Source organism: Penicillium digitatum, chromosome 1 (genome assembly GCF_016767815.1).
Source record: "Penicillium digitatum chromosome 1, complete sequence".
Classification (NCBI taxonomy): domain Eukaryota; kingdom Fungi; phylum Ascomycota; class Eurotiomycetes; order Eurotiales; family Aspergillaceae; genus Penicillium; species Penicillium digitatum.
In genome coordinates, this window is record NC_089384.1 from 2,142,764 (window position 1) to 2,164,847 (window position 22,084).

The 22,084-nt window shown below is 49.3% G+C and overlaps 8 protein-coding genes across 8 annotated transcripts; 5 read left to right on the top strand and 3 right to left on the bottom strand.

The window, feature by feature from the left end:
* Nucleotides 1-532: 532 nt before the first annotated feature.
* Pdw03_3040 (Nickel/cobalt transporter, high-affinity) lies at nucleotides 533-2,305 on the top strand (the record flags this gene model as incomplete). The annotated part of the gene is made up of 8 exons (XM_066100366.1): nucleotides 533-638; nucleotides 705-730; nucleotides 782-792; nucleotides 861-933; nucleotides 988-1,073; nucleotides 1,125-1,403; nucleotides 1,465-1,610; nucleotides 1,677-2,305. The coding sequence occupies 8 exons, from the start codon at nucleotides 533-535 to the stop codon at nucleotides 2,303-2,305; spliced, it is 1,356 nt and encodes a 451-aa protein (XP_065955766.1).
* Nucleotides 2,306-2,672: 367 nt separating this feature from the next.
* On the top strand, nucleotides 2,673-2,924 carry Pdw03_3041 (uncharacterized protein; the record flags this gene model as incomplete). Its single annotated transcript, XM_066100367.1, has 1 exon — nucleotides 2,673-2,924. The coding sequence occupies one exon, from the start codon at nucleotides 2,673-2,675 to the stop codon at nucleotides 2,922-2,924; it is 252 nt and encodes an 83-aa protein (XP_065955767.1).
* A 1,759-nt stretch (nucleotides 2,925-4,683) lies between these two features.
* On the top strand, nucleotides 4,684-6,766 carry Pdw03_3042 (Terminal deoxynucleotidyl transferase, putative; the record flags this gene model as incomplete). Its single annotated transcript, XM_066100368.1, has 3 exons — nucleotides 4,684-4,711; nucleotides 4,785-5,291; nucleotides 5,457-6,766. The coding sequence occupies 3 exons, from the start codon at nucleotides 4,684-4,686 to the stop codon at nucleotides 6,764-6,766; spliced, it is 1,845 nt and encodes a 614-aa protein (XP_065955768.1).
* A 593-nt stretch (nucleotides 6,767-7,359) lies between these two features.
* Nucleotides 7,360-11,545, bottom strand: Pdw03_3043 (Phospholipid-transporting ATPase, putative; the record flags this gene model as incomplete). The annotated part of the gene is made up of 3 exons (XM_014677103.1): nucleotides 7,360-8,208; nucleotides 8,260-8,563; nucleotides 8,619-11,545. 3 exons carry the CDS (start codon nucleotides 11,543-11,545, stop codon nucleotides 7,360-7,362), a joined length of 4,080 nt encoding a protein of 1,359 aa, XP_014532589.1.
* Nucleotides 11,546-12,315: 770 nt separating this feature from the next.
* Nucleotides 12,316-13,407, bottom strand: Pdw03_3044 (Exosome complex endonuclease 2/ribosomal RNA processing protein, putative; the record flags this gene model as incomplete). The annotated part of the gene is made up of 3 exons (XM_014677102.1): nucleotides 12,316-12,925; nucleotides 12,984-13,103; nucleotides 13,163-13,407. The coding sequence occupies 3 exons, from the start codon at nucleotides 13,405-13,407 to the stop codon at nucleotides 12,316-12,318; spliced, it is 975 nt and encodes a 324-aa protein (XP_014532588.1).
* Nucleotides 13,408-13,589: 182 nt separating this feature from the next.
* Pdw03_3045 (Cell cycle control protein Cwf15, putative) lies at nucleotides 13,590-14,786 on the top strand (the record flags this gene model as incomplete). The annotated part of the gene is made up of 10 exons (XM_014677101.2): nucleotides 13,590-13,599; nucleotides 13,658-13,680; nucleotides 13,733-13,809; nucleotides 13,862-14,158; nucleotides 14,212-14,293; nucleotides 14,344-14,514; nucleotides 14,570-14,605; nucleotides 14,658-14,666; nucleotides 14,709-14,716; nucleotides 14,777-14,786. The coding sequence occupies 10 exons, from the start codon at nucleotides 13,590-13,592 to the stop codon at nucleotides 14,784-14,786; spliced, it is 723 nt and encodes a 240-aa protein (XP_014532587.2).
* An 874-nt stretch (nucleotides 14,787-15,660) lies between these two features.
* Nucleotides 15,661-18,051, bottom strand: Pdw03_3046 (GDSL Lipase/Acylhydrolase family protein; the record flags this gene model as incomplete). Its single annotated transcript, XM_066100369.1, has 9 exons — nucleotides 15,661-15,667; nucleotides 15,720-16,042; nucleotides 16,175-16,357; nucleotides 16,543-16,643; nucleotides 16,700-17,090; nucleotides 17,166-17,244; nucleotides 17,295-17,334; nucleotides 17,395-17,537; nucleotides 18,032-18,051. The coding sequence occupies 9 exons, from the start codon at nucleotides 18,049-18,051 to the stop codon at nucleotides 15,661-15,663; spliced, it is 1,287 nt and encodes a 428-aa protein (XP_065955769.1).
* Nucleotides 18,052-19,064: 1,013 nt separating this feature from the next.
* On the top strand, nucleotides 19,065-21,904 carry Pdw03_3047 (Voltage-gated chloride channel (ClcA), putative; the record flags this gene model as incomplete). The annotated part of the gene is made up of 3 exons (XM_014677099.1): nucleotides 19,065-21,245; nucleotides 21,303-21,689; nucleotides 21,746-21,904. The coding sequence occupies 3 exons, from the start codon at nucleotides 19,065-19,067 to the stop codon at nucleotides 21,902-21,904; spliced, it is 2,727 nt and encodes a 908-aa protein (XP_014532585.1).
* Between the last annotated feature and the right edge of the window lie 180 nt (nucleotides 21,905-22,084).

Below are 22,084 nucleotides of genomic sequence, written 5' to 3' on the forward strand. Positions count from 1 at the left end.
CCATGGAATGCTGTTGAGATGAATCGGCATCCTACATGCGGCATAGTTTGCTGAGTAGCCATTTGGCCCCGCTTAAACTTGGCGACCGGCGAACTGAGACACGGGAAGGGATTTATAGTGGGCGTCGAACGTTCAAGGTTGTAGGGTGGGAGCTATTAGCACATGGGAATCCAAGCTGTGAGTAATCCTTGGTTTCCTATCAGCATCGGAGCTCGCCGCTGTTCTACACAGCACACAAAATCGGGGGACATTAGATGAGATGTGGATATCCATGGTATCTCAAAGACTTTAGAATTCAGCTAAATCATGTAGAATCCTACATTCACACATACGCAAAGGAGCAAGTTGCCCGAAAGCACTTTGAATATGAGGATATACGCTTGGCAGAGCCGGGGCTTGGCGGGGTTATCCAAAAGTTTTAAGAGCTGCAAGCGTATAGGAACCCCTCTTCTGTGTTTTTCAAGCCTACTAAATATCATTTTCCCAAGAAATTTAGATATTGTCATAGAGATTTGTTCTGTCGATATCCATCATGTTGACATTTAACGAGCCCGCAGAAATCGACTCACCCAACAACCGCAAATGGAGTTTGCAACCTCTTCTTCACAGCGCTGAGCGCTCGCATAGCAAAATGCCAGGTATTAGAAAGATTCCTCTTCGCGCTATTGGAATTATTGCCCTTACTGCCTTGTTGAATATGATAGTCTGGGTGGCAGCGGCTATTGTGCTGGTATGTCTAGATAGCTTGTGTGGCACGGGACTGATTCGCTAATGTCTATAGAGTTACCATCCGTAAGTCTTCATTCTTGAAAATCACACAGCTTGGAGGTTATTTGATATACTAATTGTATGGAATGCAGTTCACTGGTTTCCACAGCTGCTCTAGCCTATTCTCTTGGATTGAGACATGCATTCGACGCAGATCACATCTCTGTATGTCGAATCCAGCCCAGGAGCAGACCAGATGATTAAGAGTGCTATTTATAGGCTATTGATCTAATGACCAGAAGACTCCTAGCAACGGGACAAAAGCCCGTTACTGTCGGCACGTTTTTCTCGCTTGGCCACTCAACGTGAGCACAGTCACCTCCGTCAAAAGTCAAATCAAATCTAACCCAGTTCAGAATCGTGATCATCACATCTGTTGTCGTCGCAGCAACAGCAGCAGCAGTCTCCGATCGCTTCGACAGCTTCAGCACTGTCGGTGGAATCATTGGCACCTCCGTCAGCGCTGCATTCTTGATCTTGCTTGGTCTTATGAATGCGTACATCCTGTATAAACTCGTCAAGCAGATGCAAAAGGTCTTCAATCTCCCGGAGGGCAATGAAGACGAAGCGTGGAAGATCGAGAGTGGGGGAATCCTTTTCTCAGTCTTGAAGAAAATGTTCAAATTGATTGACCGGTACGTTTTCGGTCAAGCTATTAATGCTCCGTATGTCTGACAAAGATCCATGGCTGTTCAGTCCATGGAAGATGTATCCCCTCGGAATTCTGTTCGGCCTTGGGTTTGACACCTCCTCCGAGATCGCTTTACTTGGAATCTCATCTATCGAAGCTGCGAAGGGAACATCCTTCTGGGTGATTCTCATTTTCCCGGCTTTATTTACAGGTCAGTATCTTCGTCTTCCTTCTATGCGGGCCCATGAAATCCGCCTTCAACTCTAACACCCCTCAGCCGGTATGTGTCTCCTTGACACAATCGACGGAGCCTTGATGTTCTCCCTCTACATTCAACCAGCGGCCAACTTCCTCCCGCAAAAGCCAACAAGTACCGTCTCAGACACCTCGTCAACAGCCACCGATCCAGATGAGCTCCCGCAATCGCGCAAGAATCACCGCGACCCAGTCGCATTCCTGTACTACTCGATCGTACTGACCACGCTAACCGTCATCGTGGCGATTGTAGTTGGCGTGATCCAGCTGCTCAGTCTCATCCTGAACGCCACAGATGCTAAAGGAAAGTTCTGGGACGGTGTCCAGGTTGCTGGTGACTACTACGATGCTATTGGCGGTGGTATATGTGGTTGCTTCATTGTGTTTGGTTTACTGAGCGTTTTAGTCTACAAACCATGGCGCAGGTGGATGGATCAGCGACATGGAAAGAATGTCGTCAACGATGTGGAGAGGTATAGAGATGACGATGTTTTCCCTGGCGATGTTCCTGGAGGCTGCATAATTGTGACTGGGACGACCGGTTGTACTCCGCACGAGAGTACAGCTACTGAGATTGCTGGGAAGGGGGCTTCGTCTCGCGTTGCTATCAAGGAGACTAGTGAGCCTAGACTTCAAGATCACATCATATAGGTGTTACTACATCATAGCCAGTACCATCTGGTTGATACCCTTTAATGAACGTGTTTTAAATATCTGTCTATCATCTATCGAATAGGCTCTACGGGTCTATTTACCCATGTAAGCATATTCCAAGGAGGGGGTCAATTACTGACTGAGGGATTAGATGCGGCAGGCTCTGTGGGTTTACCCCAGCTCCTTCCCTTTTAGTCAAAAATCGTCACCTACCCCAGTTTCCCCAGGTCCTTAAGCCACTGGCAGGGTATAAATACCCCCCTCCCCTCCCCATTTCTCTCTTTCTTTTCTTCTCTCTTCCTACTTCACATATCTTCTTTGCTCTGGGCTTGCACTTTCACTTTTCGAGGGTTCACCTTCCGCCATGGTCACCCTCCCTCGTGCCCCCATCCACCATGGACCTTCCACCATGACCCACATCTGCTATGGACCTTCCACCATGGACTTCCCCATCCCTGCCACGCATCAGGACATTCACCTTCCACACTGGTCACCTTCCACACTGGTCACCTTCCACACTGGTCACCTTCCACACTGGTCACCTTCCACACTGGTCACCTTCCACACTGGTCACCTTCCACACTGGTCCTTCCATCTTGGTCATGCATCATCATGACTCTCATCCACATTGCCACCTTTAATGGACCTTCAATGGACCTTTCACCATGGTTGCCTTCCACAATGACCACTGTCTCTTGTGACCACATCTATCTTGTTCACCCTCCATGTCCTTGCATCATGGCCTTCTACCATGACCTCTTTGAATGATGAGCTTTTCTTGTGACATCCATCTATTCACCCCACAAGACGAACCTTGCTGACTTGTTTCTACTAGACTTCATATCCACCCCATGTTTTCTTCCCATTCCTTTTCCCCTCCCACTTCATGACCAATGACCATCCAGCAGCCGGAAACTGTTCCGGTCGACAGGCTTGCAGTGGAAGCACTCCGGCCGGTAGTTTAAATGCTACCCACTGCAAGTTTCCAGCAACTGGGCGTGGCCTCGCAAAGCGACTCAGACGACAAGCTCATAGTGGAAGCACTCCGGCCGGTAGTTTAAATGCCACCCACTATGAGTTGCCGCGGGCAAATCAACAACTGGGCGTGGCCTCGCAAAGCGACTCAGTCGACAGGCTTATGGTGGAAGCACTCCGGCCGGTAGTTTAAATGCTACCCACCATGAGTTGCCTCGAGGCAAATCAACAACCGGGCGTGGCTTCGCAAAGCGACTCGGGCGACAGCAGCTTCTCGTCAACTGTCACAAACACGTGTCGACAGGCTTGCAGTGGAAGCACTCCGGCCGGTAGTTTAAATGCCACCCACTATGAGTTGCCTCGAGGCAAACCAACAACCGGGCGTGGCTTCGCAAAGCGACTCGGACGACAGCAGCTTCTCGCCAGCTGCCACGAACACGATTTAATTATGGTCGAACACCTCTTTTTGCCCCTCATGTTCCCTCTTCAATCACACCACCTCCCTCCAATGCCATGTTCTTTATCGGCCCTCACGTCAATCCTCGCGCTCGAGCCTGCAACCAAATGGCTTCATCAACCTTCTTGGTCAAACTGCTTCTTACCGGTGTCTATCTCATATCCCGTGTCAAGAAATATCACTGCGTCATTTGCTCCGTCCACTCCCAGTCACAAGGCTATCAAACTGTCGATGAATATCTCGATCCAAACACCACTTCAAACAACAAGAAGCGCAATTCAAAAACCATCCTTCTTTGTCCTGAAGCTCAGTGACTCGGCTCGCCCAGGATCAATGTCTCAATCCAAAGACCAAAAACGACATCTACACATATTCACTGCAGGCTCAGCTGGTATTGCAGGACACACACTCAATTGGACTTCCCAGGATTCATACATCTGCGCAGCAGGGTTAAACGTGAGGGTTGCTTTTCTATATTTGAGAAACCTCTTTTCCCCATGGTTCCTAGCTTATGGGGGCATGTTCACAAAAGAAGAAGAAGAAAAATCCCTGTCTCAGACAGACCTCCATAGCAGTCTTGTTCTCGCAGGCCCTTCATAGAAAACAAATCAACAAGGAACTTTCATGGTCATCTTCTAATTTCTTCATGATTACTTAAATATATCAGGGTGCTATGTACCCACCTACTGTGTACGAAACCGATATAGAAATAACATCTTGTAGATTCGGTAAACTTGGGTGCCTCGGGTGTCACTTATGACGTCAATTCCAGATGTCTCCCGAAATGTCGTGATTCCAAATGGTCGTCCTGGCACAACTTCAACTAAATGCAAAAAAGGGTTGAGACGAAAGTGCCACAGCATTAAACTTCAAGGCGTTTTTTTCACTTGCTTACCGTGGAACAGGTGTGTGTCCAAACCATCAACGCCAGCGGAGAATGAGCATGCTCCTTGAAACACCACTATTCTCACGTATGTGATGATTGTAGATTTTAGATCTGTCCAACAATCATTTCTCTGGAGCTACTAGCAAACATGATCGCAGGTCAGAGCTCCTTGTCAAAAGACAAGACGGAACATGTCACTATCTTCTCATCACAGCCACCCATCTTCATTTTGCCAGTACATCTCTCCCTAGAGGAACTGGATGAGATTGAAGGCCGATTGATAGATCATGGTGGAAGACTGACCTACGACATCGTTGAAGCTGGCCTCGTTCTGGGGAAAGTCGGGCGCGCGAAGCGTGCAGCACTCGAACTGCGCACCCGCGGTGTTTGGACAGAGGAACTCATACCCAGCTCAGCTTCGAAATCAGCTGGTGATGGTATCGGACCTCCTCCCAAGCGCAGGCGCAGGAATCAGTACGATGAGACCAAGGATTTCCCGGTCGAAATTATCGATCTTAGTACTGAGTCTGAGGGCGAGGATAGAGTTACGCATCGACATGACCCTTCAAATCACCTAATTTCGGAGAAAAAGGGCCAGGAGCTTCAAAATTTCGTCACAGTGCTGAAGCTCGAGTGGATGAATACCTCTATCAAATCCGGCAAATGTGTGTCCCAAGACCCCTTCGTCGTCTACCTTGGGCGAAAGATCCCACCTCCGCCTCCCACAACAAAGGCAGAAAACAAGCAAGACCTACTCCAAAAATCAAATCAAATCATCCAGCGTGTAAATCACGATGCAAGTTTACCAACACCAAGAGCCCCTCCTCCAGACCACATCTACGCACGACGCTCAAAAGAACCCCCCGGTGGATCTTCCCAGCGCCCCCGGCCATCCCTATATCGACAAACGACCTCAGAATATGAAGAAGAGGAAACGGATGCACACCCACAGCCGGACTGGGTCCGCGACCAAGTCGTATTTGCCTGCCTACGCTCAGCACCCCTGCACTCTCCAAACGAAGACTTCATCTCGCAACTCGTGAAAATCAGGCAAATCCGCAAACTCACCCTCGACGAGATCGGTGTGCGCGCGTACAGCACCTCCATCGCATCATTGGCAGCATATCCCCATCCCATTCAGCGACCGAGCGAGATCCTCGCTTTACCAGGGTGCAACGCCAAAATCGCCGAGTTGTTTTCTCAGTTCCAGCAGCACGGTGGTTGCAACCATACCGATGACGATGGGAACGTTGCCACTGCCGATGCACTGGAGACAGATCCCGCGCTCTGTGTTCTGAACTCGTTCTATCAGATCTGGGGCGTTGGAGCAAAGACCGCACGCGAGTTCTACCAGCGCGGCTGGCGCGACCTCGATGATATTGTCGAGCATGGGTGGTCTACACTCTCACGCGTGCAGCAGATTGGAGTGAAATTTTACGAGGAGTTCCAGCAGGGTGTTCCCCGTGCTGAGAGCGAAGGAATTGCCACTGTAATCCGGGATCATGCTGGTCGGGTCCGGCCGGAAGCCGGAGGTGGATGTGGAATTGAGTGTGTGATTGTTGGCGGATACCGTCGTGGAAAGGGACTCAGTGGTGATGTTGACGTTGTATTGTCTCATCGTGATGACGCGGTGACTCGGAACCTGGTTGTTGATGTTGTTGCGAGTCTTGAGGCGGAACGGTGTATTACGCACACGCTCTCTTTGCATTTGACTTCTTCGCTGCGTGAGCAGCAGACGTTGCCTTTTGATGGTGATGATACGAGAAAGTTTGATACCTTGGATAAGGCTTTGGTTGTTTGGCAAGATCCGCACTTTGATCCTACAATACCTGGACATGATGGACATCAGGGGGGAAATCCAAATATCCATCGTCGTGTGGATATTATCATATCGCCTTGGCGTACGATCGGTTGTGCTGTGCTTGGCTGGTCTGGTGACTTGACTTTTCAACGAGATTTACGGCGGTATGCGAAGAAAGCGCGCTCGTTGAAGTTCGATTCGAGTGGTGTGCGAGATCGAAGTACTGGAAGGCAGATTGATCTGGAACATGATGGAGAGACGTGGGAGGAGAGGGAGAAGCTTGTCATGGAGGGACTGGGGGTAGGATGGAGACCACCAGAAGAACGATGCTCGAGATAGCAAGTGATCAGGATCTGGAAGAGATGATGTGTGGTCCAGGGCGGGACACACGGATTGCCTAAAATCGTGCTCGGGTATAAAATGATCCATGTTGGCGATCTGTGCTGTTAAATGTGTATCAAGCACTCTCTCGGATACTGTTTCAAATTGGTTCATAAAAGAGGAAGTACATCCAAATGCTCCGCAGTCTCCAATCCTCCGGGTGACAACACTGACGTATAAAACTTCGAGTCACCCAACCCGGCCAAAACTTGGATGCAGATGTACCAGCATACCAGCTGCCACGTCTACACACGTTGTCTATAGTTATTAAATGGAATAGCAACGGAAGATCACTGAATCATGTCATGTTCAAGTTTCGCAAAACCAGCTATAGCCACATCAGACAAACAGGAAAAAAGGGTAAAATGTCGTGACCTCCACACCAATTGCACGGCTACAAGGACCCAGAGAAAAGGAGAAGAGCATAAGGTACACAAAGATACAAGTCCATCAATCTTTGGCATGGATGCATACGAAAAAATAAAAAGAAGAAAACGACCCACCGCCACTGCCAGTGCACAATGCATAATCAACCTACGGCGAATCAATCATCACGCCATAGGTCTAGAGCTAGCCATCTCGCCATACCGTCCACGACTCCGGGTAGTATCGTAAGCGTTGAGAACACGCATCTGACCGCCATCGTCGGCCTGTGAGAAGGCGTAGCCACGCTGTTTTCGCATACGCTGAACTTGGCGGACCTTCCGAATGGCTTTTTGGAACTGTTCCATGCGTGGACGGTAGTCCTGGACATTGTATTTCTGGATTTCCTGGACGTGGTGGTATTGTTGGGGGTAGTACATGCGCTTGGCGTACTTCCAGGCATAATCACGTAGGAGGCATATACAGGGTAAGACGATGGCCATCAGGTAGAAGATGGGAGACTTAAAAAGAACGGGGATGGTGCCGTAGTACTCTCGTGAGAATCCCAAAGCCGGGGCAGCGTAACCGTACGCCGGGAGAAACATGAGCCACAACGCCATTGATCCTGGGATAGCAATAAAGGTGTACTTGGTCCAGATGTTGGTGATCAGAGCGGCCTTGCCGAGGACGGTGCCTAACACGGAGGTGTACAGAGCTTCACCCCAGACCCAGTGGCCGGCGACATAGCCGTCGGACATAGGAAGATCCCAGTAGAAGAGCAACTGAGAGACGATGTAGAGGATGAGAGAGTGGAAAAATCCGTTCAAAATCCAGGCCCAAAAGCTATGCTTCTTAAAAAAGACGCCTTTCTGGCCTAATTGGTACATCTGTGGGTAACGGTCCAGCAATCGGGCGGAGATGTATTGGTCAAAGATGCCCATCGCAAATGGAGGTAGGACAGTGAAGAGCACGTTGTAGAAGGAGAGAGTCCAAGATTCGTAGATAACCTCTCCAGAGAATGCGTTTTGGAAAGAGTACTGCAACAAGTCAGATGCCACTTCGAAATAATTCAATGAGGTTAAACTTACCCAGAATTGAGTCATATACAGCGTAATGTTCTTATAGTATGAGTACAGAATGACACGACTGACACGAGAATAGCTCCACGCGCCGTGAACCAAAAGCAACTTTCGAAGGAATCTGAACTGGCCAATTGCGACATCAGCGGATCGTGCAGCTTGAAGACCTTCAACGCCGCTGATGCCGACTCCGACATGAGCGGCTTGGATCATGGAGACATCATTAGCACCGTCGCCAATAGCCAAGAGGAGAGCCTTCTTGTGGCGCTTGACAAGCTTGACGACCAATGCCTTTTGAAGGGGAGAGACTCGACTATAGAACATGTTAGAAGAACTTCCAATCCTCCAAATTTCAATGGCACACTTACCAACAAACAACGGCTTTGCAAATGACAGCCAGATCCAAGAACAGCCTCTCCATATTTTTCTCCAAAGCGAAAGTCAACGATCGCCCGTCAATTACCAAGGCCAAAGGTTCAGAGTCCCCAGAGGCATTTTGGCTCTGCACGGCATCCATTTTCTTTTGCAAGCTAGCACGGGTGGCTTCTGAGGACTCCTCGTTGACGATTAGGAGCGTCATGTCTTCCGAGATCAGTTTGCAGGACATGCCGATGTTGATAGCAGTCTCCTGTCGGTCACCGGTCAGGACCCAAATCTTGATGCCGGCAGTCTGGAGAGTGTGGATAGTATCCGGAACACCATCCTGCAAGCGATCCTCAATCGCCGTGGCACCAAGAAGATAGAAGTCCTTTTCAATCAGCTCGGCCGCTTTGTCCAGTTCATCCGCACGATTGCCGTCAACGGTGGTCGAAGCCTTGTCAAAGATTTGGTACCACTGCTGGAATTCGTTTTCTGGGACTTCCCTCATAGCCAGACACAACGTCCGGAGACCATCCGAGGCATACTCCTCCAGGTGCTGGAGAGTTGGTTCCACGGTAGGGTTATCGGGATGCAACCGCTCCAGAATGACCGTGTCAGCACCCTTACAATAGACACGGACCTTTCCATCAGGACACCGGAAGATAGTGGACATTCTTTTTCTAGTGGAGTTAAACTCGCAAACTGCTAGCAGTTCGTATTCAAGCTCCTGCCCTCCAGTCTCAAAAATTACCGATCTCGGCCTTCGATTGGTGAATCGGAAACCCAGAGAGGCGGCCCCGTCTACCAAGGCTCCCTCGTCCGGTGATGCTGCTTGGTACTTGATCACATTTGGGTTGTTGCTGTTTCGCTCGGGGATAACAGTGTGACAGGTGGCAAGAAGAGTCAGAAATTCGCGAATAGCGTTCTGGCTCGGGTGAGATTGAAGGTTCGCTCTGAGTGTTTTGAAGTCATGGATCCCAACTTCAGCGCCATCCTCCACGGTTGCACGTCGATCTTCAGGAACATCATCGCCATATTGGACACCAGCAATGCTCACTTGCTTGAACTCCATCATGTTGCAGGTAAGGGTACCTGTTTTGTCGGAAAAGATGTACTCAATTTGACCAAGCTCCTCGACAAGAGATGATGTGCGGCAGATGGCTGGGGTATCGGTTTTGTCGTAGTAAATGTCGAGGTCAGAGTTTATGAGGAAGGCCTGGAAGTATTTGACGATTTCGATAGTGACGAAGAGAGAAATCGGAACCAAGTTCGAATACAGCACCCAGTACGTGAAAATATCCATGAAGAACTGCTTCACCATTTTGACCGACCCATAGTTGAGGTATGCAAGTGTTGAGGATTTGGTTTTCCGAATGGCAAGATCGCCGACAGAACTGATGACACTCAATGCAACAAGAATGCTGACGAGCATCAAAATCTGAATGTTGACTGTTCTTTCCACGGCAGTTCGCTTGATTGGGGTTGCTGTTGCATTTCGCATCAGTTTTGTCTCATGGCCACTAAAAACCACAATACCATGAATCCAGGGAGTGTTGCGCAGCGTTGCACCACGAAGTAGGAGTTGATCCGGAGCCAAGGGCAACTCTTTCTCGCCACCTCCAGCATTCATAGTCAAGGTGGCTTCGTAAGTATACAGACTGCTATTTGGCTGTTCTGATCGAACGCGTCCACTCAGACGACTCAGATCACTGGGGCTAACCAAATGCGCAGTCTCCGGAATCGCCTGCTTGATTTTGAGATTTGTCTCGCCGTCCAAGTTTGCCGTCTCAATGTAGCATAGACCTTCGGGCTCGGACGAGGCCAGTAGTACCAAGTCGGCTGGAAAAGGCTGCTCGGACTCCACTCGAACTATATCCCCGACCACAACATCAACCCATTTCGCATCGTAAAACGAAGAACCTTTAAGAACTTGGGTTTTTGAGTAATTCAGTCCTCTGTCCGACATTCTCCGTTTGTAGTCCTCTACCAATTCTTTGATCGCCGAGACAGTCAAAACAATAGCCAACGGAACGATAGTTGTGAACTTATTCGTTGGCGACACATGTGGGATCTGTTGTAGGACAGCTGTAAACAAGAAGAACAGGTTGGCGTATTTAGAGAATTGCTCAAATAGGAATTTGGGAATGAAGGTAAAGATGTTGTACTTGGCCGTCGATACATAGTTGCTGACGAACCTGTGAATGGCATTGGCGGGCGGATTGTTAAGCTGAATCAGACGCGGGCCCAGTGTTGAGGGATCAACCTTACGCGCAAATATGTTAAGGTCGGATGCGCTGAACTTCTTGGGTTGCTTCGGTGGCTGCGCCGGAGAAGCATCGCTACCGATCGTCGCCCTTCTTGCGCCTGACTCCGTCAATGGAAGATCCATTTCCGAGTATTGCGATGACCCCATGCCAAACATGTATTTCGCCTTGCCCATCAATCCACCCCCGAGTCCAAGGACACTGTTGCGCTCATTTGCCTTGCGGACATGGTGTGAACTGGCAATTCGGTCTTCGTCCGCATCAAGATCATAATAACCCGAATGCCCATCGTCGAAGTCATCTAAGGAGTACCGCCGATAGTTGTCCAGTTCGGAGGACTGGGAGTAAGCTCGATCTCGCGTGCCGTTGGAGTAAGGGTCATTTGAATGCAGACCAGGGTTGACAGGCGGATGCGCCGGTCCAGAAGCAGCATTGTACTGCGTTGCGCCCTGCTGCGCGCTAGATCCGACAAAGTTATCGTAAGAGACGGAAGGGCGCGGTTGTGTTTCGGTGTACGGTTGTTCGGAGTCGTCAATGTTGTAGCGTTCTAATAAATGTTCGTCGTTCACGGGGGGTCCTTGACCGCTGTTATACATAGGCCCAGAGTCCAGCAGCAGGTCGTCATCACGGCCAGCGGCTGGATGGGACCCAGGAGGCCTACCGCTGGCCATGATGCCGCGGGGAAGCTGACAGCCTCACTGTTGTAGTGCAATAACAATGCCCCTGAGGCATTAATCGCAAGGCCACGTCAACAGCAAGGACGCTGCTATATGTGTTGGAAGCAGGGAGGAGGGGAAACGAGGTATGGCGAACAAGTGACGGATTTGACGGGACTTGGACTGGAAAAATGTGGGAGTAAAGTGAGAATGAAGTCCACAGGTTTAGCGGGCGAAGGCAGCTATGTTGATTTGATGCGCGGATAGGCGGTAAAGCGCTTCACAACAATCAAAGAAATTAAATCTTTGAAATCCTACTCTGATTATTATTATTATTGTTGGAGTGATAGAAATAATTTTGAAAGATCCTAATTTCTGTCCTATTGTCGAAATATACCTTCTCTTCATTGGTTGGCTAAGTTTACATTGAATTGAGCGAAGAACAGAGGGCATCTTGGCAGTCGGTTATATGTTTAACGGCTTTGGTCTGCGTGAAGGATGGATTACCACATACATATCTAGTGTACCAACTGATGTTGGTTCCACTTTGAATAGTCAGATGTGTTGAATGGAGAAAAGAAAGATTGATTTAGGCATTTAAGCATTTTGTGTGAAGCCTCAAGCACCCAGTCCACATTTTACAATTTAGGAAGAGTGGTTTAGTGCATTCATCTACTAGCCCGCACCGATATGTTGCCTATCATATGGTAGTCAAGTATCATTGATGTAAACGCCATGCGAAACTCCAGTCCCCCAATCATGAAAGTAGTGGTAGTACATGCTGTTTATTCGATTTGAACCGGCCGGTCATTTTCTGCCCGAGATTCATCGGCCATGCCAATCTTCGCCCGCTTAGCCAGGTCGGCCTGTAGAACCTTCTCAACAGCAGCATTGATCTCTTTGACTTTTTCCCATGCCACATTTGTCTTGTTCACAATTACCATAGCATCGGCCGGTGCACCAGCGTACTTTGAGAGGTAGCAGACATCACCTGCACTGTTAATGCCAATAACAAGATCTCCCTCAGCAGCCTGTTCCTCCTTGAGGGTGGCATCAACAATGACATGTTTGCTTTCATTGAAGGTGTGGAATGTGACTGAGAGAGGCTTGTGCGTGATGTTAAGTGCGACGGGTACACGCTGCTCCACGCCGTAGACTATGACACGGCCATCTCTCACCACGGCATCCGGCCGGCGGAAGTGTTGCAGTCCAGCCATGATCGCAATGCAGGCCGCATCGGTAATGTTTCCATCGTAATCGATAATGTGAATGTCGGCCCGGATCGACCAGCAGCTCACGCCCTTTAGAATGCACAAAGATTCAGTATCGAGGGCGTTGGAATGACGGATGATACGGTCAAGGGCGTTAGTGGCGTATGCCTCGATGTCATTGGTTCTACAGAAGCAATTGTTAGAACAACTCAGTGTACAACAGAACAAAAGGTGGTGTATACCGTCCGTTTTCCCAGGCCGGTGAACCCATTGCACTCAGCTCCAGGTTGATGTTGAAGAGACCGTCGAAGGGTCGATCTTCACGCGGCTTAGTAACCTCAGCAGAAATGCGAACAATAAGGCTAGAGAACCAGTCAGTGGTTGTAATTTGTGGTAGACGAACAAAAGATCTGGAGCTCACTTCGTCTTCCCAAGCTGCAGCTTCACATGTCCATATTCTTCACCAAAGGAGATGTTCAGAGGACGATAGTCGTCAGGCTGGCGACCATCGAGACGCACATTCTCACGGAGCGCCTCGAGAATAAATTCACGCTCTGCGATTGACAGTTGCGCTTCTTTCGACATCGTTGAGGGAGGTCTAGCAGCCCCGGCGCGGGGATCAGAGTTGCTTTCTTTTTTGGGCCATTTTGCCCGTGCAGGCCGCATTGTAGCGATTCGGAGTATTATTATTCCGAGCGTTGCGCCAGTAACAGCGGAATCTCTGTGGGGCGGTGAGGGGAAGAAAAGGAAATTGTTTGTGCCTGAGGCGACTGCATATGTTGAAAGCTGGAAGCCATCATTGATACGTCCCGGGACTTCCAACATAAATTTAGCAACCACACCACCAAATGACTACAGGTATGCCACCAGAAACTAAATTCGGTGACTTGAAAGGCCATAGCTAACATTTCTTTAGCCCACAGACCTACTTTTGACCCGGTACGACAACTTTCTAACACGACTCTTCATGGACACTGACTAATTTCAACAGGCGCAAGGCAAAGAAGCCCTCCGTGGCCCGGCCTACCACCAGCGACTGCTCCCTGCGCACAAGCACCTGAAAGTTCGGTATGTAGAACAACACTTGCCCAGATCGTAAGGATTGCTGACCTTGTTCTAGCCAACCCGGACAAGGCGGCGCAGCCGACGCCGACCCCTCGCCCCGCGACCTTCGCGCAGAGCTTCTCAAGGCTGAGGCAGCACACTTTGCCAAGAAAAATGGTATTCCGGTCGACCAGCCAGCCATTGCTGAATCCTCAGTTCCCAAGCGACAACTTGAAGCTGCGCCCGAAGATGGAGGCGATGGCGACATCCAGGAAGAAGACCCAGAAGCCAAACGCCGACGCATATTGGAGGAGACGCGCGACATAGATGCCGATTCAGACGCGTCAGAAGAAGACAGCAGTGACGAGGATAGGTTGGTTAAACCCAGGATCTCGTGCTCAGGAGGTATAAACTGACAAATTGTAGCGACGACGAAGATGAAGCAGCCGAGTTAATGCGGGAGCTTGAGAAGATCAAAAAAGAACGATTGGAGCAAAAGGAAAAAGAGGTATCTTGCTTTCTTGCACCCTGAATTTGATGGTGGCTGATGTATCACAGGAGCGTGAACGAGCAGCCGAGGAAGAAGAGCAGCGAGAAGTTGACATCGCGCGCGGTAACCCTCTGCTCAACCCCCAGGATTTCAACATGAAACGGCGCTGGGACGACGACGTTGTATTCAAGAACCAGGCTCGGGGAACAGAGAACAGAGATGGCAAGGAATTTGTCAACGTATGCTTACTTTCCTTGGGTTTGGTTTTGTGACGTTAAACTGACTCGTTTCCAGGATCTTCTCCGTTCTGATTTCCACAAGCGCTTTATGGTGTGTATCTGTATCCGCTATGACTGCATACATTCGCTGACCATGCCTTTAGGGCAAATACGTGCGGTAGAATCTTTGAGGGACTTGAGTATCGGGATGTCAGACCAAAGGGTATTTCAGCTTAGCGAATGGGTATTATATTCGGTTATTTTTCTAACATTGCATCAAAAGCGCATTATAAACCTTCAGGGATTCTACCCCAAAGCAATGCTTCTAGCAAAATCACCATCAACAGCAGTTTCAACGCTACCTCTTCTACAACAAAATTTGCACACATGTTGTCAATGCTGGAATATGCAAAGCGGAGTTGTGTTGTAAAGCAGCATATGGTCTGTACTCGAACTGGTCGGGTGCGAAGACAATGAAAGCTACCACTAGTAGTAGATTCCATAAATGGAGTAATGGAGTACAACATTTGGCTTAAAAGCACTGTATTAGGTACACTTTAGAACACCTCAGCCGAGAAGTGGGTCTCCTTGCATTTACCTACCTCAGCCCTTGGTCAGGATCGAGGGCTGAAATTGAAGGAGAATACGGAGTAGGGAAAGGGAGTTGTGGCATTACATGATTATTTTGGTGTTTGAGATCACAAAATAGACACAAGAACCCACTCCAGCCAAACTCATTTCGGTCTCATTTGACACAACTGCGCAGGAGGTTGGAGGTCTATAAACTAGCTCGCCAGAACCGGCTGGCTTTCCTTATTCCAATGAATATCCAGCATCAGAGGCGGCCGAAGATAGAGGTCAAGCCAAACACCCTTGTGGCCCCATTCAGACATGTTCTACGTCCGCCAACTCACACACAGACATACACAACCATCCTACCTCTTCTTCTCCATCCTCCGTCTCTCCATCATGCCATTCGGGGTAAATCTCGTACTTCTTCTCTTCCAGAGTTAGGTTCCTCTTATTGCCTGTGAAAGATCTTTCCAACTGGGTCATTAATATGGTCTAGCGGCCCCAAGCAGGTCTCATCCACGAACAAGGCAACGGTAAGCCGTGCTCCGAGAGGGTCTTCTGGACCGGAGATGGAATCATCCTCACAGTCCTTTCTCAGTCTCTGTAACGTTTCAGACGTGTTAATCACTTGCGGCAGCTACTAGGCTACTCACTCCTTGAAGTCATCGTGCACCTTGCGCGAGGTCGCGCCATCGAACTTCTTCGCATCATCATGGTCCACGAGTTGATGGCTCTGTAACAGGGCGGTTTCTTCGCCCCAGAACTCCAACCCGATCGTTTGTAGGCCCTTTTTCTGGATTGGCTGGAGTATTTTAGTGCATGCTGTGTGGTCCTTGTAGGTGCATTGGTAGATGTAGAACCCCCCTTGGAGGTCGGGCTTCTTGAGATATGTGTTGGAGCGCGACATACGGATCCTTTCACACGAAAAGTCCAGGCATTGTGAGCCACCCATTGAGAATGAAATCTTGCGGATTATCTGATGGGGCATGAAGGTGAATGGGCTTGTCAAGGATTCGTGGTAGAGAACGCACTGCTACCGAAAATGCAGGGTACCAAATTCTCAACTGGGTCGAAACCTGTAGAATCGGTTTCAAGGACAGAAGCGTACTACTAGATTTTCGAGTGCTGGGATGTCAAGGCCCCAGAGAGGAACATGAGGCCCAGATTCCAACTTGTCAACAAGCTTAGTTGAGCGGGTGAGCCCCGAAGTGGTTCGGTCCCGCCCGGATGTGCAAGCCCCCAGCATGGCTGTGTATCTCACCCTTGCCCTAGGTACGACCTGTGGATCAGTCTGCGGAGGCTTAGACTTTTCAGACTACATCTTCTCGACAGAAGCCTAGCTATTGACCAGAACGATTTGCCTAGGGAATTGAAGTGAATATAGCCCGAAGCCTACTAGTTTCTTCTATCGATGATACGAAAGCACTCTATGGTATACGCAACTCATTTCGGTGCGTCAACCCAAGAGGGAAATACCATTGGAAGAGTCTCCGGGGTCTGATCTGGCCAGTTGGCCTGGATGACCTTCATAAGTTCATCATAGACGATGCGGTTACCGGCAGGAGTAAGATGCAGACCTGTACGATGAGTAAGTTCAAGAAGAGGGAAGGGGACTGTGGCCATTTCCACACACCATCAGTGAGAAGACTAGCCAAGGTGTCATTGCTCGGCACATCACGAGCCCCAATTAGAGGTTCTCCCTCCTGCCAGCCAGTGGGCTTCATGAAGGCAGACCACAAATCTACCACGGGGATATTGAGTGATGCACCGACTTCGCATGCAGCCTCTGCATATAACTTGGTGAAGCTGGCGGTTCTGCTGGGGAACGGGGTGTCCTTTGCAGCGTCAAACTCCTCCAGTTGATATTCGTTGACGGGAGGTGGGCTGATTAAAATGAGTTGCGGGTTCTGTGCACGAGTCGCTGGGTGCTGAATGATCGTCTTCAGGTTTTCTTTATATTGATCCAAGGGCACATGCTGATTGTGGGTTGGCACGCAGGCATCATTGGCACCGAAGAAGATAGTCTATCCGATATTAGTCCAATGGTCTTTGGCGTGCATTCAAGGTTTCTAATGAGCTTGCGAATAAGGAGGTCTTACCATGAACCGCACATTAGCGGTCTGCGGAGAAGGGAAGAATTGATCAAAGACTTTGACAGCCTGTGCGGTTGTATATCCACTGTTGCTTGTGAGCAGATCTCAGTTTAGGAAAGCCTTGGTTGGTCTTACGCCAGGCCACGGTTGATCACATCTAATCTGCGACTGTAGGCTAATTTTGATTAACTTCTTGGCCATGCGCATCTCAGGGATTTGCAGAAAAACTACTTACATTCTTGGAGTGCAGCATGAAATGCGAACCCTCGCTCTTGGTTGCAGGCCATCTGGGTGATGGAGTCTCCGAAGAGAAGAAACTGGTCATAAGGTTTGAAGGCATCCTCATTCCCCTGGGTCTCGTAGGCGGCCATGGTGAGGCTAGAATATAGTTGGATACGTCAATTACTTGGGGGACTAAAATCGATAGGTCTGGGGACTGGGGCTTATAACAATAAGCAACGTGGACAGAAAAGGAAGTGGGGGAAGGCACTCCGCGGACAAAAGGGAAATTGGTGGATCTTCGCTTGTACTTCTCTGGAATCAATGCACGTAGTCTTCCGTATGGAGTAGTAAGACTAGATCTTGAAAACTAGAGTACAACATTGCTGATCGGAATCTGTCTCCCTCGCAGCAACTTATCCACTAATCATTTTTAGTGAATCGTGGGCCAGATCTGAGCCCCACACTATGTAACGACAGAAACAGCATCCAGCATCCTCGTCCTTCTGACTCTCCTAGGAATAATAGCGGTGACCTGTATCTATCGCTATCTCACCCAATTCCAATTTGCCTTTTCCTTTCGAAGGAAACCGTGAGTGAAAAGCTTGGTAATAACTGTACATCGGGAAAAGAAAAATGAACGATTCACTGACCAGCGTAGATTTTCACCCATATTCACAAACTAGACCCGATGGAAATGATCAATACAACCTGTAGAACACGTAGAACTGGAACCACGTGGAAATTCTATGTTGTAGGTGATCTCTGCCCTATGGAGGGTTGGAAAGTGACCCGGTGCCAGAGCTGATGTATCTCAACACGTCAGGCATCCGAAAGAGGCTAACGCGGTTCAGCCCAACATGATATCATCGCGTCACACCGCCCCTCACAAAGTGGCGTTTTCTAAAAAGCAGTGCCAAGAGATCAGTATCTAGCAGGATTCCTCCGGGGAGGATGGAAATCTCTTAAACATCTTAGTCAAGATAAGTAACCCAAGGGGATGCTTCCAGTGGTCTTGGTGTCACAAGTACAGGGTATATCCGTATTTTGATGCCCTACTGCCCTACCATATGGACAGCAGAGTATACATGGGCTTTTTCGAGTGCAGGATGACCATTAAACAAGGCTGCACCTAACTAGAGTGCACCACGCGATTACACATTCCACACCCCGTTGGTGCTGGACGCTTTGTTTCAGGATCCGTCGAAAAAATACGGGGATTTTTCAGAGAGGAATGCCACACTCAAAATAAACCAGTCAAAATAGCAAAAATGCTTTGTGAACATCTTAGGACAGAGGACGCCGTCAGAAACATGTATATGGGCCAAATGACTCCCACCTGGTGGCTGGTGGGTCAGCACACTCCCGCCGTTTGAGCCGATCATCTGAGATGGTTAGACTTAGACCCTCTTTTCCCACCGTTGTCTTCGCAAAATTTTTTTTTTTTTCGTGGGTTTTTTTGGGGGTTTTCCATTGATATCATTCTAAAGAATATAGCTTTGGGAAGAGAGGGATACTACGTGGTAAGTTCAAAGTTCCCCCCGTGGTTTCTGTGCCCCTGCAGCTTTGTTTACCATCCTTGCGTCCAAGGTGGATCTGCTTCGGCATATCCCAGACTGCTTTCCAAAATTGACACCTGCCAGATCTACTGCATGTAATTGAAGCATAATAAAACTCTTCAACGATATGCCTCGGTCCGTTCCAAAGTCTACGTCTGCCTTGCGCGAGCAAGAGGACACTGAAAACACACATAATGCCCAAACTGCTCCTCCCTCACCGAATGACTACAGACGGGCTCATAGTTATCTCTCCGAAACACATACCGAATACCAGTCCCTAGATGCGCCCTTGGAGATTACAGAAACGACGAACCTCCTTGGGCCTGCGCAAGACTTCCACCGACGATCTTACACCAGCACTTCAGGAGTATCAGGCACCGGTCCGGAATCATTGAGACACTTTTTGGCGGCGGGCAGCCTGCGACGAACGCGAAACAATAGCCGTGCTAACTCCACCGGAAGGCGATTGAGTCGGCGAGGGAGTATAGATGGCAATAGTAGAGCCGCCAGCGTTCCTCCGTCCACGAAGGACAATCTTGCTGCCTCTTCATTTATGGATGAACGGACTTGGTATGATCAATTTACTTCTACCGACTGGGTACATGACAGCATAGCCGATGGAGCACGACTTCGTCGACTCCGCCAGCGGAAAGATGTGCGAGGCCGATTGCTAGCGGCCTTCGACGGTGCGCAAGGATGGATTTTGGTCGCGCTCATTGGTTGCATTACGGCTTCCATTGCTTACTTCGTCGATGTCACTGAAGGATCGGTCTTTGATCTGAAGGAAGGCTTTTGCACGACCCGGTTTTTCCGTAATCGACGGACCTGCTGTGATGGTGTGGCTGGTTGTGATGCATGGCGGCCCTGGTCCATGATCTTCTCACCATCGGGTACAGAAACCCAGTGGGTTGATTTCACCGTGTTTGTTTTTTGCGTTGTGACGTTGGCGCTCATATCGTGCGCTTTGACTCTGCTTACAAAAACCGTCGTTCCTTCGTCCATTTCTCTTGCCACACTCGATGAAAACCTGGGCGCCGACTCCCGTGGTACTAAATCTGGAAATGGACTCGGTGCTCTGGCTTCTCCTCTTTCGGTGACGGAGACGAGCCCAGTGCATGGAACTTTGCCTAATCTTCCGTCTCGTTCAGCTATGATCTACTACTCTGCTGCTGGAAGTGGAGTGGCCGAAGTCAAAGTGATCAATAGTGGCTTTGTCCTCCATGGATATTTGGGACTGAAGACGCTGGTCATTAAGACGATTGGCTTGATCTTTAGTGTGTCATCTGGTTTGAGCTTGGGCAAAGAAGGCCCCTATGTTCATATTGCCACCTGTGTGGGCAATATCTGTTGTCGTTTGTTCGCCAAATACAACGAAAATGACGGAAAGCGACGAGAGGTTTTGAGTGCTAGTGCCGCCAGTGGCGTTGCTGTTGCCTTTGGTGCTCCGATTGGCGGTGTCCTCTTCAGTTTGGAAGAAGTGAGCTATTATTTCCCACCCAAGACCCTTTTCCGGACGTTCTTCTGTTGCATTGCAGCTACGTTGTCGCTCAAATTCCTAAACCCCTATGGAACTGGTAAAGTTGTTCTATTTGAAGTCCGATACCTTTCCGACTGGCAGATCTTCGAGATATTCATCTTCATTTTTCTCGGTATTATGGGAGGCGCCGCTGGTGCGCTTTTCATCAAAGCCTCGAACCTATGGGCGCGATCATTTCGTCGCATTCCAGCCATCAGGCGTTGGCCAATGCTTGAAGTTTTCCTTGTTGCGCTAGTTACAGGCATCATGAGCTTCTGGAATCGATACACGAAGCTCCCTGTCACCGAACTTCTGTTTGAGCTAGCTTCTCCTTGTGAATCTGATGTGGAAAACACGGGCCTGTGTCCTCGCACAGATGGCATTCTTGAAATTGTCCACTATCTTCTGGTAGCGTTTGTGATCAAGAGTTTCCTGACCATCATTACGTTCGGTATTAAGGTGCCCGCGGGCATCTATGTGCCATCCATGGTTGTCGGCGGCTTGATGGGGAGGATTGTTGGACATTTGATCCAGTATTGGGCTCTCAGGCATCCAACCTTTTTCTTATTTGACTCTTGCTCTGCCATTTCTGGGGTTGAATCGTGCGTGACCCCAGGAGTGTACGCCTTGGTAGCCGCTGGAGCGACCATGTGTGGTGTGACACGACTGTCGGTAACGTTGCCTGTTATTCTATTCGAGCTGACAGGCAGTCTCAACCACGTGCTGCCGTTTTCCCTATCGGTGCTTTGCGCCAAGTGGACTGCAGATGCCATTGAACCTCGCAGCATTTATGTTAGTCTGGCCCTCCGCCTGGTAGTACAAACCCGACGATATGCTAATTGAAAACAGGACCTATTGACCGACATGAACTCCTACCCCTTCCTTGACAGCAAACTCCAACCGACCACCGATGCCGAGCTGGGAGACTTAGTCCGCCCAGTGCGGAAAAACCGCATCATTGACATCTCTGGATCGCCATTCGTAACAGCAACGGCCCTCCGCTTGAAGCTAGAAGACCTGCTCATAGCAGGTGAGCTGGACGGCGGTCTTCCCATTCTACGTGACGGTGTTCTAGCCGGTTTACTCCCAGCACCGGAGCTTGAGTTCGCACTGGATAACCTGGGCGACGAGGAAGAAAATACCATATGTCTGATGACTACGGACACTTCCGTAGCCGTCTATGACAGCGATGTCGAAGATGCCGAGCAGGTGGACTTCAGTCGATACATTGACCCTGTAAGCCTGGTTATTCTGTATAAACTCTTGACCTGTACTAATTAGCTTATTCATAGGCTCCAATCGCTCTTGATGTCCACTCCTCTATCGATTTGGTCTACCAGTGCTTCGTCAAGCTGGGTCTTCGTTACCTTTGCGTTACTCAAGACGGAAAATATGCCGGCCTGGTACACAAGAAAGCATTTGTGAAATTCATGAGGGAGAATAGCGACTAGGCCGTGATCAATGATCAACCATTGCACGGTTTTTCACTTGCATTTTTTTTCCGGCGTTGTCAAGGCATTCTGATTCAATTGTTTGTATAGCCTTGCACATTCTCTCATTTCATGTCTATCTATTCTGTCGGCTCACACTCATCCACCGTTGGCATTGTGCAAAGTTTTGTTGTATATTCT